Source organism: Amblyomma americanum, chromosome 6 (genome assembly GCF_052857255.1).
Source record: "Amblyomma americanum isolate KBUSLIRL-KWMA chromosome 6, ASM5285725v1, whole genome shotgun sequence".
Lineage (NCBI taxonomy): Eukaryota > Metazoa > Arthropoda > Arachnida > Ixodida > Ixodidae > Amblyomma > Amblyomma americanum.
Genome location: NC_135502.1, coordinates 32,467,259 through 32,483,297, shown reverse-complemented (window position 1 = coordinate 32,483,297; position 16,039 = coordinate 32,467,259). Strand labels below are relative to the sequence as shown.

Here is a 16,039-nt window from a genome sequence, read left to right as displayed (position 1 = left end):
CTCTCCAATTAACCCTCTCCTTTGCCAGCTGCGGCCACCGTATCCGCGCAAACTTCTTTATCTCATCCACCCACGTAACTTCCTTCCGCCTTCTCATACGCTTTCCTTCTCTTGGTATCCACTCCGTTACCATTAAGAACCAGCGAATATCTTGCCTTTGCATTACATGCCCTGCCTAAGCCCATTTCTTCCTCCTGATTTCAACTAGGATGTCATTAACACGTGTTTGTTCCCTCATCCACTCTGCCCGCTTCCCGTCTCTTAACGCTACACCTATCATTTTTCTCTCCATAGCTCGCTGTGTTGTCGCCAATTTAAGCTAAACTTTTTTGTTAGCCTCCCCTTTTCGGCCCCATAGGTGAGTACTGGTAAGATACAGCTGTTGTATACATTTCTCTTCAGGGATATTGGTAAACTGCAGTTCATAATGTGAGAGAACTTGCAATATGGGCTTCACCGCATTCTTATTGCTCTAGTTATTTCCATCCCATGATCCGGATCAGCGGTCGCTACCAGCCTTAAGCAGACGTATTCCCTCACCACTTCTAGCACATCGCTTCCAACTGTGAACTGCTGTTTCCTTGCGAGACTGTTGAAAACTGCTTTAGTTTTTTGCATGCTAATTTTTAGACCCACCCCTCTGCTCTTTCTAACTAATTGATCATGCTTTGCTGTTCATCTTCTGAGTGACTTATCAAGGCAATGTCAGCAGCAAATCGCAAATTAGTTAGGCATTCTTCGTTAACTTTTATTCCCAACTGTTCCCAATCAAGGCTTCGGAACACTTCCTGTAAACTTGCGGTGAAAAGCATTGGCGAGGTCGTGTCTACCTGCCTGACACCTTCCCTCATTGGAACTTTATTGTTGACTGTATGGAGGATTATGGTACCTGTGCAGTCGTTTAGATATCTTCCAGTGTTTTCACATAAGACTCCTCTACACTCTGATTCCGCAATGCCTGCATGACTACAGAGGATTCCACAGAGCCAAATGCTTTCTCGTAATCAATGAAGGTTGTAAATATGGGTTGGTTATACTCTGCGCATTTCTCCAACACCTGGTTGATAGGGCGATAATGGTCTACGGTCGAGTATCTTTTACGAAAGCCTGCGTGATGATTTGCTTGATTGAATTCTAAGGCGATTCTGATTATATTAACCGTTATATTTTTAAATACCCTGTAAGCGACGGACAGTAAGCTGATCGGTCTGTAATTTTCCAAGGCCTTGGTGTCTCTTTTCTTATGAATTACGATGATATTAGCGTCCTTTCAAGCATCTTGTACGCCCGAGGTCATAAGGCATTGCGTATACAGGGTGTCTTGTTTTTTAGGAAAATCTCCCCACCGTCCTCCAAGATCTGCTGTTACGTGATCCTCTCCAGCTGCTTTCCACTTTTGCATTGCTCCTAAGGCTTTTGTGCTTCCTCTTTCGTTACTGGCGGGATGGCCAATTACTATGCGCTATTGCTTCTCACTTTAAACTTCTGATTACGTTAACTACTGTATCGATTTGTGTAGAACTCTTCGGCTACTTTAACTGCCTTGTCCATACTGCTAATGACATTGCCCTGTTTTTCTCTTAACGCAAACATCTGGTTTTTTACTTATGCCTAGTTTCCTCTTCACCGCTTTTAGGCTACCCCCGTTCTCTAGAGCATGCTCGATTCTCTCCATATTAAACTTCCTTATGTCCCCCCCTCACCCGCCCCTCTTGCGCTTATTTATTAACTTCGATAGCTTTACTAGTTCTGTTTTGTCTCTAGCGCTAGACGTCCTCATGCGTTGGCGTTTCTTAATCAAATTTTTCATCTCCTCAGATAGCTTGCCGGTATCTTGTCGAACCATCCTACCACCTACTTATACTGCGCACTCTGTAATGATAGCAGTGAGATTACCATTCATTGTTTGAACATTAAGATCGTCTTCCTCAGTTAAAGCCTAACATCTGTTCTGCAGCAAAATCGTGAGTTAGTTTACTCTCCCTCTCACTGCTAACCCGTTAATGGGCTTTCGCTTCACTAGTTTCTTCTGTCGCCTCTTCAAGTCCAATCTAATTCTAGACCTTAGCATTCTGTGGTCGGTACAACGAACCTTTCCGAGGACTTCCACACCTAGCACAATACCAGAGTGAGCGCAAGGTATCAATTCTATTTCATTTTTAGTCTCGCCATTGTGGCTTTCCCCCCTCCACCTCCTGTTCCCTCATTTCCGGAAGGCATTCATGATCCATTAATTATTTATGTTTACGAACTTTACTAATCACTCTCCCTGCTATTCCTAGAGCATATGCACTAGTTTCCTACTGCATGGTGTCTAGCTTGCTTCTTCCCTACCTTGGCAGTGAAGTCACCCATCAGACCAGCGTACTATGATTTTGCTTAGTTCATTGCCGATTCCACGTCTTCGTAGAAACTTTCAACGATCTGGTAATCATGGCTGGATGAAGGGGCGTAAGCCGGCGCAACCTTCAGCTTGTACCTTTTGTAGGCCTTATTACGACAGCTACCACCCCCTCGTTAATACTGTGGAAAACCTCTATGTTCCCAGCTTATTCCGGTTAATGAGGAATCCCACACCTAGTTCTCGTCTGTCGGCGAATCCATGACAGCACTGTACGTGCCCTGTCCCTAGTACTGTATGCGCCTCACCTGTCCTTTTAACTTCACTAAGCCCTGTGGAATCATATTTAATGCCCGCTAGTTCCTCGAACACCACTACTAGACTAGTTTCATTGGATAAGGTTCTAGTGTTAAACGTTGAGAGGCTCAGTTTCCAATGGCGGCCTGTCCGGAGCCAGAGATTCTTAGCACCATCCACTGGGTCCCAGGTCTGGCCGCCGCCTTGATCAACTGGTCCGCATCCGCTGGGGACTGAGGGCTGAAGCTGAATTAGTTTGCCCATAGAAGGTTGTGGCTCAGTACTACACCAGGGTGGCCAAATCCTGTTCTGGTGAGGGAGTGCATTGTCGGTTCTCGTCACCGAGATCAGGCCACATCCCAGGCCTGGTTATGCAATTCCATCGACATGCGGAGTTTCTTTTTTTCTATCCCGGTGGAGGACTGCATGGCACTGGGATTTGAGCCCCGGTCCTCCGGTTCACGAGGTGGATGCTCTACCTCTACGCCATCGCTGCTGATGACAAGTACATATATGCGGAAATGAGAAATACATACGTTTACATATGTTTCCTTGAAGTTGTTCATCAGAGTTACATGTGCACGTAAATGATCCTCCTTCTATTTTACACGACCTTTCGCCACAAATTTTTTCTTGCTTGTTGTTTTTGCAGGCACCTTCAGGAAAAAGAATAAAGTCATAAAAATTAGTTGCACCAAAGTTTTTTTTTTTTTACTTTGGGAGTAGTGTCACAGCGGATAATTTTTTTCAATAAAAATTGAATGGTAAAACGTAGGAAACCGAGGATTGGTGCCATGCGATGTCAGTGCACGTTACAGATCCCCAGGTGGTCGAAAATAATCCGGAGACCTCCACTACTGCCCCTCTTTCTTCCTTTCTTCTTTCGATCCTTCTTTTATCCCCTTCCTTACAGCGCTGTTTGGGTGCCCACCGAGATATGTGAGACGGTTATTGCTTCATTTCCTTTCCTCAAAAAAGAATTTTCAAAAACCAAAATTTTTCCGCAACGAGACATATAAGAAGGCGCATGTAGAATCAATAGTTAGAGGCACCACAGATAAATTCATGAGCCACAGTTGAAGTTGTGGCCTCATCAAAGGAGCAGAGGCAATGCAGCTCTACTTGTCAAAATTATAGTGCGGTCTTTTATTTTTGAACAAAAACTGCTAGGAAATGGTAACTCTTACGGTTTTATGTCTAGAAGCGACACATGGAGTATTAATGACGCCGTAGTTGAGCGCCGTATTGTGGACCTGGGGGAGTTGAACGTGCGCTGACACCGGACAGCACACAAACGCATTTTCGCGTTTCGCCTGCAATGAAACGCGGCCGCCTCGGCCGACATTGAACCCGGGTCCTCCGGCTCAGTACCAGAGTGTCCTAAGCTCTCAGCCAGCGCGGTGGTTAAAAAGAGAACCTAAATACATTTCTAACCTATTTCATCGTTGACAGTAGATGTAAGTATGAAATGCATTGCACGAGATGTGCAGTGTATCCACGGCGCGTCAGATGGTGGTATACTCGCGCACCTGTACCAGCCAGGGCCTTTCGCTCTTTCTTAGCATGTCTCTGTTCTTCAAGCTTGGCAGCGTACGTGGTGGGCCTAGTTGACTGCGCGGCTTTACGAGCCTCTGCCAACAGCTGCTACACTTAGCTAAGCTGCGTGCTCGGCCTACGTCGCCGCTTTTGGTGCTTTACGTACAGGAGAATTCAGCCGCTCCTGCTTTTCCGTGGTGGGCAGAGCGCTGAAGGTGCCTTTCTGCTTTCAATGTTTGACGCGGAATAGGTTTCGCCCGCTGTTCATTGGCCTTATCGACGCCCTTAGCCGCTTTGACGGCCTTGACCGCCTTCTCAACTGGTAGTGGATCCACTTTACTCCAGCCCATTCTCAGGCAGCGTACATCCTCCCGAACTCTTTCTCGTGGCCTGCCTTAGTCTTCGAGCGCACTCTGAGAGAGAGAGTCTAGAGATATGTAACGCAGCGACCATGATGCTGTCGGACGAGCCTGGAGCACGCTAGGAGCCACACGTTTGAAGGCACTCTATTTGCGTTCTTCGCCTGCCTGCCGCCTGTGTCCTCAGAGGAGACCATCGGTGTGGGGAGTTCCCCTAAAAACAGGCTTGACTTCTAGACATTCCTCGGTGTTGCGCATGTTGTTCTTTGCGGTTACAGCTGTGGTCCGAGCCAGCGGAGCGGTCTTCTCCCAAAGAGCGCTAGAGAGCCCAAATTATACAAAGCGGCGTTTGACGACATAGTCGCGCCTTTCTATATCCTGAGTCAACCAGCTAAATTGCACTGCCGCAGAGGCTGCCATACTGTTGTCGAGCATTAGGAATCACTGAACGAAAGAATGAATGGCGAGGAAGACAAGAAATTTGGGTACCTAGAGCGAGATGCTACCACTTGAACATCAATGGAGCTGTACGGACGTGTGTCGCATGGAATTCTTCCTCATTCTTCATGATGTAAATAAGCGATTAAAACGGTACCCTTTCAACAGAGGAGAACCACACATCTAATTTTAGAACTTGTGTGGACTACCTGCATGACTTTTCCACCGCATGAACTGGGCCCTTGCAAAGTCACGCCACTCCATGCGCTCCACCCCATTCTTATTCTTCGAGTTATTTCGCTCTCATGACCCGGATCAGCCGGTCAAGTTGATCAAGAGGGAACTAGAACACTAGGACCTACGATATAAGAGGCAATTTTTTTAAAGCCTAAGACTCTTGTAAAATGGGGATTGATACTTACTTTCACATTTCCCTTCGTTCACGACTTGTCCTGGGTTGCACGATGGGGTCACTGAAGGACTCGCTGGGGAAAAAAAAAAATAGAGAGAGAGAATTATATTCCGGGTCCTCTTTCAAGAGCCTGCGTAAATAGACGCTGCCATAACTCGTCACCAGAAAGAGAGGTTTTGTGTTTTATGCACTGTTCTGTCGAAGTGTTATCAGGCCACCTTTCTTGCTTATGAGCCATGCGGCGCCGCTCGTACGTTAAGAATGGCCCAAGTCTGCGGAGGACGAGTCCTTCCTCCTCATTCAGGTTCGATTCTATGGTGTTTAACGTCTCAAAGCGACTAAGGCTATGAGGGACGCTATTGCTCATTTCATTTGGGCTTTGAGGCCTCGGGAGGTAGGCTATATGCTAGCTAGAATAGAGAACAGGAAGCCCGGCGAATGAGAATTTTTTTAAAAGGACAGTATGTGAGCTGAGGTTGTGGCATTTCCGCACAGTCTGCTGCCCACAGGGTGTAAATTACGGGATGTAGTTAAGTTATGTGGCAGTGACATTTGATTTTAGAGCATAACGCAGGAACACGGAGCTCCGCGGTGACAACCTTCGGTGACCCGTGAACAACTGCAGTTAGCCAGTCCCCCACTTTGGGTATGCGCCACTCCATCAGAGATCAGCGTCTGAAACAACGGTGAGCGCGCTCATGGCCGGTTGGTGCGAACCAGGCGCAAAAAAATTCGACACGCGTCGTGACCTGGGCTGGGCTGGATACTTGAAAAAAGTAAATTTGATATCAATATCCTATACCCTAAAAAATTATTTTTTCGATACCGATACAAGATACTGAATCAAAATTGATTTTCTACAGAAATACGCGATACTGTATCGACGATACATCAATGTACTACTGAAATCACACATATTATTAAAGGTGGTAACATGATTTGCAAGGTTAGGTAATTTCTCAGTGTTTTCTTGGATATTTGGTGCATCTGGTACAGCGCACACTGCGCCAACGAGCAGCACACATCTCTGCAAGTTAATTTTTTGATTACACCTTGTACTTCACAGCACTCTGGATGCAAAAAGAAGGAATGTAATGAGAACGAGGCCATAGAAACGAAGCTGCGCGGGCTGTAAACATTGAACAGAATTGATGCCTCGCTGGGGATGACCTGATAAATGACGACATGAACGCCAACAAAATTCCCGCAAGGAGATAGGACGTCTCGGTATCTACTCTGTTAGTACTTCCTGTGGTTAGGCTGGGTTTCTAAATGGCCGATTTTTCGAGATCACCGCGTCGGGAGCAAGTAACATTCAACCTCATCAGCTGAAGACCCATGACTGAAGAAAGCAGCCTTTTTCCCAGTTTTTTTCGTCTCCAGCGCAATAGAATAGTGAGAATAAAACTTTTGGCCGCATGCTTCGCAAAGTTTGGCTGCCGCGTTTCGCCTGATGCCTGTTTCGGTGCTGCTTCATTCTGTCCGGTGAAATTCTTCGTTTCATTCACGTGCGACGCTGCTGGGGAATCGTGAGATGCAAGTGTTCAAACGACGCATTACGCCTTTTCTTCTGGGTGGCGACATTTCGGGCGGGGGAGGACTCACGCGATTATCGGCGTGGACCTGTGTACTGCTTGCGCACAGATCTTTTTCGAGAACATGATTGCCGTTCCTGTTCACCGTTATTAACGTCTAGTTTGTTGACCTACAAGTTGCCGGCCGCACGACGCTTTTCCTATTGGTGTGCGTTTCGCGCATCTTACAATTATATATCTTCCCTCCATATTGTTGGTTGAAGCTTATCCGATCGCGTGTGTACAGAAAAAAGAAACGACTGTCCTCTTAGATAAAAGGTTTGTTGTTGGATTATCATGTGCGAAAACGAACAGCGCGACAAAGAGCATTTCCGGCTTGAAGAAAAATCTAGTCTACGGCCAGTATTTATTAGGGACTTCTTAACGATTATGGGCCGTCCATCTGTTTGATTGTTCCTAAGTTTCACGATCTCCCATATATTTAGGAAGTAGTCGTTGACTTCAGTATGTGCCATGGTTGTTACGTGCTAGCTGTGCAGTTATTCAGAATTTATGCTTCTTTGTGTAGCGAGATGTGTTTGGCATTTTATTAAAAATTTTAGCACTTGCCTGAACTGGCTGGTTATATGCAGTTGTCCAATATTTATCACCGGCGCTCGAAGCTTGCTAATATACCGGTTTCTTGTGTTTTTCTTTAGCTGAACCACTTCACACCTGATTAAAAATCTTAATGCGAAACCAAATGTGCCTGTGTTGCAAAAATAATTCAAAGTAAACTTGTAGAATTTCTCAAATGTTCATTACATCCATATTAATTTCATCATGCCTAATTATCTTTTGATTTCCACATTCTACGCGCATAGACACAAAATTGCGTGGTGCTAAAAAATAACAAAATGCACTTTCGGACATTAGCTTAATATTCTGTTTTTTTTTTCTGAGCTTCTTTTAGTTTGCTACACCGTAGTTTAAAGAACCAAAGTTGAGTTGAATGAAACATGACAAAATAAGGATTTGCTATGAGCACAATAACGCTCATGCATTTGAAAAGCGTAACTATACTGTTCGAATGGCATATAAACAGGACGGTAGCAGAAAAAGGTAGTTTTCATTTTGGAAGCAACGGTACCGAAATCGTACAAGTGTATGCTAAATATTTCCTTTATCGATCTTCACCAAACCTCGATAATGTTTTATTAAGCATCGGGATATTTTTTTTACCCACACAGTACATATAATCTACGCATTTAACGACTTCTTCGTTTGTACCATTTCACTGCACAATTCATTTTATTCTTACAGAAACTAAATTCTGGCCTTTAGTTGGAGCACCCCGCCGCGGTGGCTCAGTGGTTAGGGCGCTCGACTACTGATCCGGAGTTCCCGGGTTCGAACCTGACCGCGGCGGCTGCGTTTTTATGGAGGAAAAACGCTAAGGCGCCCGTGTGCTGTGCGATGTCAGTGCACGTTAAAGATCCCCAGGTGGTCGAAATTATTCCGGAGCCCTCCACTACGGCACCTCTCTCTTCCTTTCTTCTTTCACTCCCTCCTTTACCCTTCCTTTACGGCGCGGTTCAGGTGTCCAACGATATATGAGACAGATACTGCACCATTTCCTTTCCCTCCAAAACCAATTATTTATTTATTAGTTGGAGCAAAAACCGCGTGCTGATAACAGGACAGCGACGAGAATGAACCAGCGCTTGTGTCTATATGTGTCGCTGTTCCGTTTACCGCGCGCTCCTTTTGCTGCAATCATGTACCACCTGACCAGGATACTTTTTGTAATGCCTTCTACATCTTTCCTCGCAGTCTAAACGGTCATATTAGGCCTGTGGCCCGAAATTTCAAAGAACTGCGCCCAGTTAGAGCGCGGCCGAGGTTGCGCAGTTGCGATTAATTTGCTCAGCCGCAGCGGCGTCGACTGCGCTGGAACAAATATGGTGGCCGCGGCGGCATGGCTCGAATTTTGCTTTTTTAACTAGTTACGTCCACTGGAAAGGCTGCTTTGCCTGCAGGCTTTTCGAAAGCGCATGCATTTTTGCACGATGTAGCCAAATTTTGTCGAACCACAGCACCGAGGATAATCGTGTTTCCGAAATTAAAAAAAACAATGATGTGGCTATTACTAACGACCGGCTACAAATATCTGATTGCAACTAGGTGCCTAACTCTAATGGTTAAAAAGTTTATTAGCAGAAATTAGTGACCAGCTTACTACTTTTGATAATTCACTACTTTCCGCTGTCCGTTAAAACTGGCATAACTATGCCGCAAAAGCGATATTTTACCCCAAAATGCCTATTTAGAAAATTACTTAGTCTTCCCTGTAACACCTGTTTTAACGAATATTCATTGCTGAGTTGCTAACCGTTGAGTTGGCCTTACTAGACTCCTTGCAATGTTCGATAGGTCATAATAGTTGCTGGAAAATTTTCTGTGACAGCGCTCGAAGGCTCAAGGGACGCTGTTCTGAGCCGTTCGTATATTTTTTTCATTCCACCACATTTTAAAAAAGCGCGTTTTCACTGAGTACCGGCAGGTTTGGTATTGCTTCCAGCGAGATGGCTGACTTTTTGCGAAGTGCGGCCTTTTGCAGACTTCTGATGCCGTTTATTTGAAATACTTGACGATAGCACGCCTTCAACGATTCCTGCATCTACACTCCTTGAGTCGTGAGACTGTCCTTGCTACAATGGGTTTTAAGCATTTGGCCTTCCCTCGGAGTATCCGTTCATAGTGATGGGAGGTGTCCGTGACCAGCTTGCTCTACAGAATACCACGAATTACCGTTTATATACGCATGTGCCGCATATGAACCGTGTTGTGCTAATCTTATCACCATGCACGAATCGGTCCAGAACTGCGCTTCCAGATATAATTTGCTTTGACTATTCTCATCGTACTAAGTTTGAGCACTAAAATTTCAGCTCCATTTCTCTACAATGGCCTGCCGTAGCGAAATTGTTCGCGTTTTTTTTTTTGCATCATAAATTTTATCCGACTTTCAACCGCGAAGCTCAAGCTATCGCACGCGCTCGTCATATTTTTCATAATAATCACCATAATGCCGTCTACCCCGAAAAGGCACGCACAAAAACATATCTACCATCTTTTTACATAAGAACAGCTAGCTACTGGAATGGCTTTCTTTACGAAGTGGCGATCATTATGCATCCCGCTGACCTCAAGTCTGCCCCCGAAGACCATCTGTTATCAGGCTAATGCCTCTTTCTACTAGCCAGCCCCTTAAGTATTGTCTCCTGTGAACAACCGAGGAAAAATAAACGAATAAATAAATAAGATCGAGTATCTCTGTGTCGAATGTTTGTGAATCATGTGGTGATGTTAAATCACTTTATCATTTTGTCCTCTCCCGCAGGCGGTTTGCTTCTCTAAGAGAAGCTTATTTGGAGACCCCCTTTACTCGGTTAGGGCTTCCCCTTTCTATTCTGGTTCTCCTCTCCTTTGGGGAAGTGCCAGTGTATATGTACTAAAACCATTGTGCGGTTATCTTCACGATTGCATCAGCGCGTCAGGGAGATTGTTCTGTTAATGACAAATTTTTAATGATTTATCTTAAACGAAAAAGTTATCCAGTGACTATCTAAATTAATTACTTAAACGTGTCTCTCCTGTTTCAATTTGTTTGGAAAGAAGAGAAAGGAGAGACTTTCGGAACATTCCCGAAGGCGCGCGTGCCTGCAGGAGCGTCTCAGCGCAGGGCCGAAATACTCCCTCGCTCCGCAATCTCGGTGAAGCGGGGAGCGCTTGTACGGAGAGTTCGAGACATCTCAAGAAGGCGGGGGGAGGGAGACGTAGCTGAACGGATGCTGCGGCGGCTTTTCTCTCTCCCAGAACTGCCTCCCGCTGCTAGAATTTCGCAGTTGGTTACTTAGAACTTGTTGCAGACGTATACAGTCCTTGACACACTGCGGATTCATATACATCACTTAAAAGCATCACCTCGTCACCTCATCACCTCGTGTCAGTACCGGTGCTGTTCTTGGTAAGGCTTCGTGAAAGGACGTAGACAGGCACCGGCTTTTGGAAGGGCATGAAGAGCGAGTGTTAAGAAGTACTGTTTATTGCGTCAGCTTCAGTAGCTGAGATTGAAGCTCCTGTTCTTCTGTGTGCATTTTTTCTGTACAGTTTTTAAGTGTTATAAAATTCCAGTTCTTCTGTTAATCTGTATGTCATCGTCCGTCCATCGTCTGGCTGTGTGGTAGACGTCCAACGGCAACTGAACGCGCACCTCGAAGGAGCGCAGTAGCGAAGAACAACCCTGAGATCTTTACTATGGCTATGCAAAAACTCAGGTTAATTCTCAACACTGTTTCTAAGGTTGCAAGAAAAATCTTTTTACGTGCAGCCATCTTGTCATCGAATTTCAAGAGCTGGTACACGATATAGAAGGATTTATTTATTTTTATTTATTTACAAATACTTCGGTGTCAAGGAGACCGCAGTATAAAGCGATGCTGTTACGATCTGCTAAGCAATGCTAATAAGCGAATGGGATGCTTCCGCGAGATCACATATAGACTTATTTGCTCCAGTTAAGCACTACCTTAATCTTCGTATAGCTTTCTAATCGTAGCTTGTCAAGGCGTCATATGTAGTTATGTGAAGGCGAAATTTAAGATCTGTGCTCACCTTCAGTCATGAGATAAGCAGCCCCGTGGTGCTTCACATACCCGACATTCTACCAATAACGACCATGACAATATTGCCCATGGTCCTTTTTTATGTTAATTATTAGATGTTTGGGAATACTATGGAGCGCATACCAACCGAAGGCCTTTCATACCACCCTGACAACATGGTGCTATTTGACATTGTGCCCAACCATTTGCGATATTTTTTGCCAGGAATGCCTCACAACGCGCAAGCGAACGCGTTGGAGACAGAGGTGTGAGACGAGTGGAAGTATTTCGATCAGAGACGAGGCTTTTGAGAAACCTGTCTGTCAATAGATCTCAGAACACCACGCCTTCAACACACTTTGCCTTTTGTATACCATGGCGCGGCGTTTACACATGGCATACATCTCCCCGCACGCACAACGGCAGTGTATATCGCTGGCGAGATCCACTAATTACCTTTGCATGAGCCATTTTCATTCTTCCATCCTTGGCAGCAGCCTTTTGCTTGCGCTTTGTCTAGGAATCCGTCACCACAAATTTGTCTGCATTGGAACGATGGGTCAAGGCAGATGACATCTGAAAGAAGAAACAAATTATTGGAAAAAATTAGCGAAAACCACACCGAAAACTTAGAATCCTCCTAAGAGGTTCTTCTGGTGAAAACACTACCCAAGCCGCACGAAAATTTCCTTCGTTCAAATAGTGAACCTTTCAGAACTACTGCGTTTGCGGTGCGAGGGCAGTAAGATGTTTTGCTATACTCAATGACGTTCTTGGCAATGAAGATATGGCTACAGGGCGGAGTGTGTGTAACTGTATCAATCTGCCATTTGTTCGTCCGCAGGATGGCCGCCTGGCACGTTACACAATGCGCAGCTGCTTTGCTCTGTTGCTGATGCAGGTCGCACTATCTTTAGGCTCTTATTATTGCCGGACGCTTCTAAGCAATTCACTTGTAATCCTTGCAATATATATAATTGGTTTTGTGGGGAAACGAAATGGCGCAGTATCTGTCTCATATATCGTTGGACACCTGAACCGCGCCGTAAGGAAACGGTAAAGGAGGGAGTGAAAGAAGAAAGGAAGAGAGAGGTGCCGTAGTGGAGGGCTCCGGAATAATTTAGACCACCTGGGGATATTTAACGTGCACTGCCATCGCACAGCACACGGGCGCCTTAGCGTTTTTCCTCCATAAAAACGCAGCCGCCGCGGTCGGGTTCGAACCCGGGAACTCCGGATCAGTAGTCGAGCGCTCTAACCACTGAGCCACCGCGGCGGGGCTAATCATTGCAAAATATTGCAAAAAGGCGCCCAAAAATGCACGGCAGACAGCGAAGACTATACGGGACACATACATCATTGTAAACAACTGAGCTCTATTTTTGTCACTCTAGTAATGCTAAAAATGCGGAGGCAAGCTAGAAATGAGTCTTAAATAATGAGTATCACCATTATACTATGCTTTTAAAACTATACTATGGTACCATTACTATATACCATTGCGTAGGAAGAGACAGCGTTTTCCGTCTGTGTAGCTTTGGCTGCATTTCCAAAGAAACGTCGTGGGGTATAGCAGTAAGGCTGATTAATTTATTTTTATTTCTTTCTTGGGCTGAAAGTCGCGATTCTTTGTAATTGGATGGTCCTAAACAAAGTGAGGCTTAAAAATACACCAACGTTATGTTCCAGCCCAGAGCGTAACATTATTGCCGCCGTCCTCACCGTCGGTTCAGTCAATGCTGCAGCTTTACAGAGCACGTTTTTGGAGTTTTTTGCGATAGAGTATACCCTTGCTTTGAAACACATGCAAGACTTTTCGTGCTCTCCAGGCTGTACAAGGTTAGACTGTTCGCACATGCCTGGGTCTCTCTCGCAGCACATCGACACTTGCAACCATTGCTATCGCAAAGAACTACCCACTTCGGCGTATACAGTCCTTGAGACCCTGGAAATTCACGTGCGTCATCTACAAATGACTCCTCAGCACCGCCTTGTGTCAGTACCGGTACGGAGACCGCATGCTGCATTCTCAAAAATAGTAGCAGCCCACCAGTCGTATATCCCATCACAGTTCATTCCATCTCTTTCGTTATATGCAAACGAGCAGCTGGAACCACAATCAGGTACCAGCATCTCCTTTTATGGCCATGTAAAAAAAAAAAAACCTTGAGGAGTGCGCTGAGATTTCTTTATCAACTAAAGGGGGCGTTCTTTACGGAAGGGTGGGGACCGCATTAGTACCGGCGAATGTACCAACATTAGCGACTGGTGAACTTTAATAGAAGCTCGCTAAAAGCGACTTTTACTGCATCTGGCTGAAATTGCGCCTAGGCCATCTACTATTATTTTTTGTAAATATGAAGGCTATGTAAGACAGTGCTTATATAATAGAAAATTTTCAGTCACCTGAGTTGTAATGACAATATAGTCTATTGTAGAGTATTGTTTAAAAAGATCCCTTTATTATGATTTATTATTATCTCCACTTGCTCTGACACTGTCAGTGACTACTTTAGCCCAAAACTTGTAAGCAAGGGGCTCTAAGCTAATCGGTCAGGTATTTTTATACTGTTTGACAGCAATATTCAGTTGCAATGATATAATATTAGCAGATTTCAATGCGCACGCTTCAGGTCATGCGCTGCATATACAGGGTGGCAAGTTGTGCGTTGCACAACGTCTACACAGTTCCTCTCATCTTATGTCCTTATAAGTCTGCGTGTATCTCTGGTGCCCTCGCTGGTGACTTTTCAAGCTCACAAAATGATTTTGCACTGCTGGGAAATTCTCCAATTCCTTGATTTATTTTACTCTGTTTCGTCTTCTAGCCAAATGTACAGTCGAGCCCACCTATAATGCCCCTGTGTATAAGGAACACTCGGTTGCTACGAACGAGGGTGATTCTACCGTCAGATTAGGTATTAGGGCAGTGGCAACGCATCTAACATTGAATGAACAACTTTGGCCGTACTACTCGGCAACAGCGAACAAGGAGGCACCGTAAACTCGCTCCCGGAGTCTAAAATACGCACTTATACTGAAACCGAACAACGTCGCTCATCCTCCACAGCACTGCCCAGGAGAGAGCATGACGACATAGAACAGCAGCAAAATAGGCGGCATTCAAATTTTAAATAAGCGCTTGCCAAGCGTCCGCTGATGGTCTGCAAGTAAGTCGGTTCTTCAGTGGCGGTTTGGCAAAGCGTTTAAACTGTAAGGAGAGCTGCGGTGGGAACGAGGAAGGCGCAGTGTCGAAAGCGAAGCTACAATGAGCACAGTCGGTGATCAGTCAACGGTAATGATTTGCAAACTATGAATTCCTTGCTGGAGCAGGTGGTCGCATGGTATGCGACTCCTACGCAGTCAGCTGTCGACCTTTTTTGTGTGCAGACAGCGCGCAGGCAAAAACAGTGCAGCTGATAAATTCTATGCGAACGTACACTACGGTAGCTTCATCGTTGCTTGTACCCAGAAATTACTGATGACGGTGTCAAAAGCCCAGCGGATTAGACGCGCGTGGACTTTTTTCAGCGTGGCTTTGATGCACAACTTGTACGAAGCCTCATGGGATGACTTCATTGGTGCGGACGCCAACATCGCCGAGACTATCTGTAACGAAGCTATTCTACGAGATGTATAAGCATTCCTCGACTGCCAGGAATTATATTAATCTGGTAAAACTGGGCAGTGAGCAACTTTCTAACACATGCCCTTCATCTGCTATTAGTCGTATGTTATAACTCGTTCCTTAAGAAGATCGTTACCAGCAAAGGTCCCGGCGAGGAAAACATGACCACTCTGCAGAGCTTGGAAAGCACCGCGGTAGGGTCACCTTTCGAGAAGTAGGTGCCCAAAACTCACTTTTAAAAGAAAGAAATGGCACTTTTGTCGGGCTTACTTTTCTTGTCTGTAATATGGAAAGTTCATTTACAACGACCTTTAGATACAACGAACGCCATCCGCTTGACCATCAGGTTCGTTATAAGTGGTGTCTGTATTTACGTATCTTGAACAAAAGTTGAAAGTCGCCCTAATAAAATATGCGGCTCAGTGGGAGAGCTTATAAGTCGCATGACGGTGTTTCCAATAATGGGGAATTGGTGTGTACATATGCAAACCTCGAGCTTTCTGTTTTACACTGGAACGCGACAGATGGAACGCTTTGCGTGTATATATCTGACGTAATTGCTCCACAGTTTCATGAATTTTTCTTTAAATTTAACACTACAAAAATTTGAAGGTGTATGTATTTTAAATCTTTAGAGCACTGTGTTTTTATGGAGGAAAAACGCTTAGGCGCCCGTGTGCTATGCGGTGTCAGTGCACGTTAAAGATCCTCAGGTGGTCGAAATTATTCATTCCGGAGCCCTCCACTACGGCAACGCTTCCTCTCCTTTCTCTTGCACTCCCTCCTTTATCCCTTCGCTTACGCCGCGGTTCAGGTGTCTAACGATATATGAGACAGATACTGCGCC

General features: G+C 45.2%; 1 protein-coding gene and 1 non-coding gene across 2 annotated transcripts in view; both read right to left on the bottom strand.

The window, feature by feature from the left end:
• LOC144136568 (uncharacterized) overlaps nucleotides 1-16,039 on the bottom strand; it is a 73,566-nt gene that overhangs the window by 31,508 nt on the left and 26,019 nt on the right. The window contains exons 12-14 of the mRNA XM_077668975.1: nucleotides 12,021-12,140; nucleotides 5,394-5,456; nucleotides 3,175-3,294 (exon numbers count right to left, since the gene is read on the bottom strand). Of these exons, the coding sequence (XP_077525101.1) occupies nucleotides 3,175-3,294; nucleotides 5,394-5,456; nucleotides 12,021-12,140 (303 nt within the window). The remainder of the gene's footprint in view (nucleotides 1-3,174; nucleotides 3,295-5,393; nucleotides 5,457-12,020; nucleotides 12,141-16,039) is intronic.
• On the bottom strand, nucleotides 12,769-12,840 carry TRNAS-ACU (transfer RNA serine (anticodon ACU)). Its single transcript has one exon. It is a non-coding gene; the product is annotated as a tRNA-Ser (tRNA).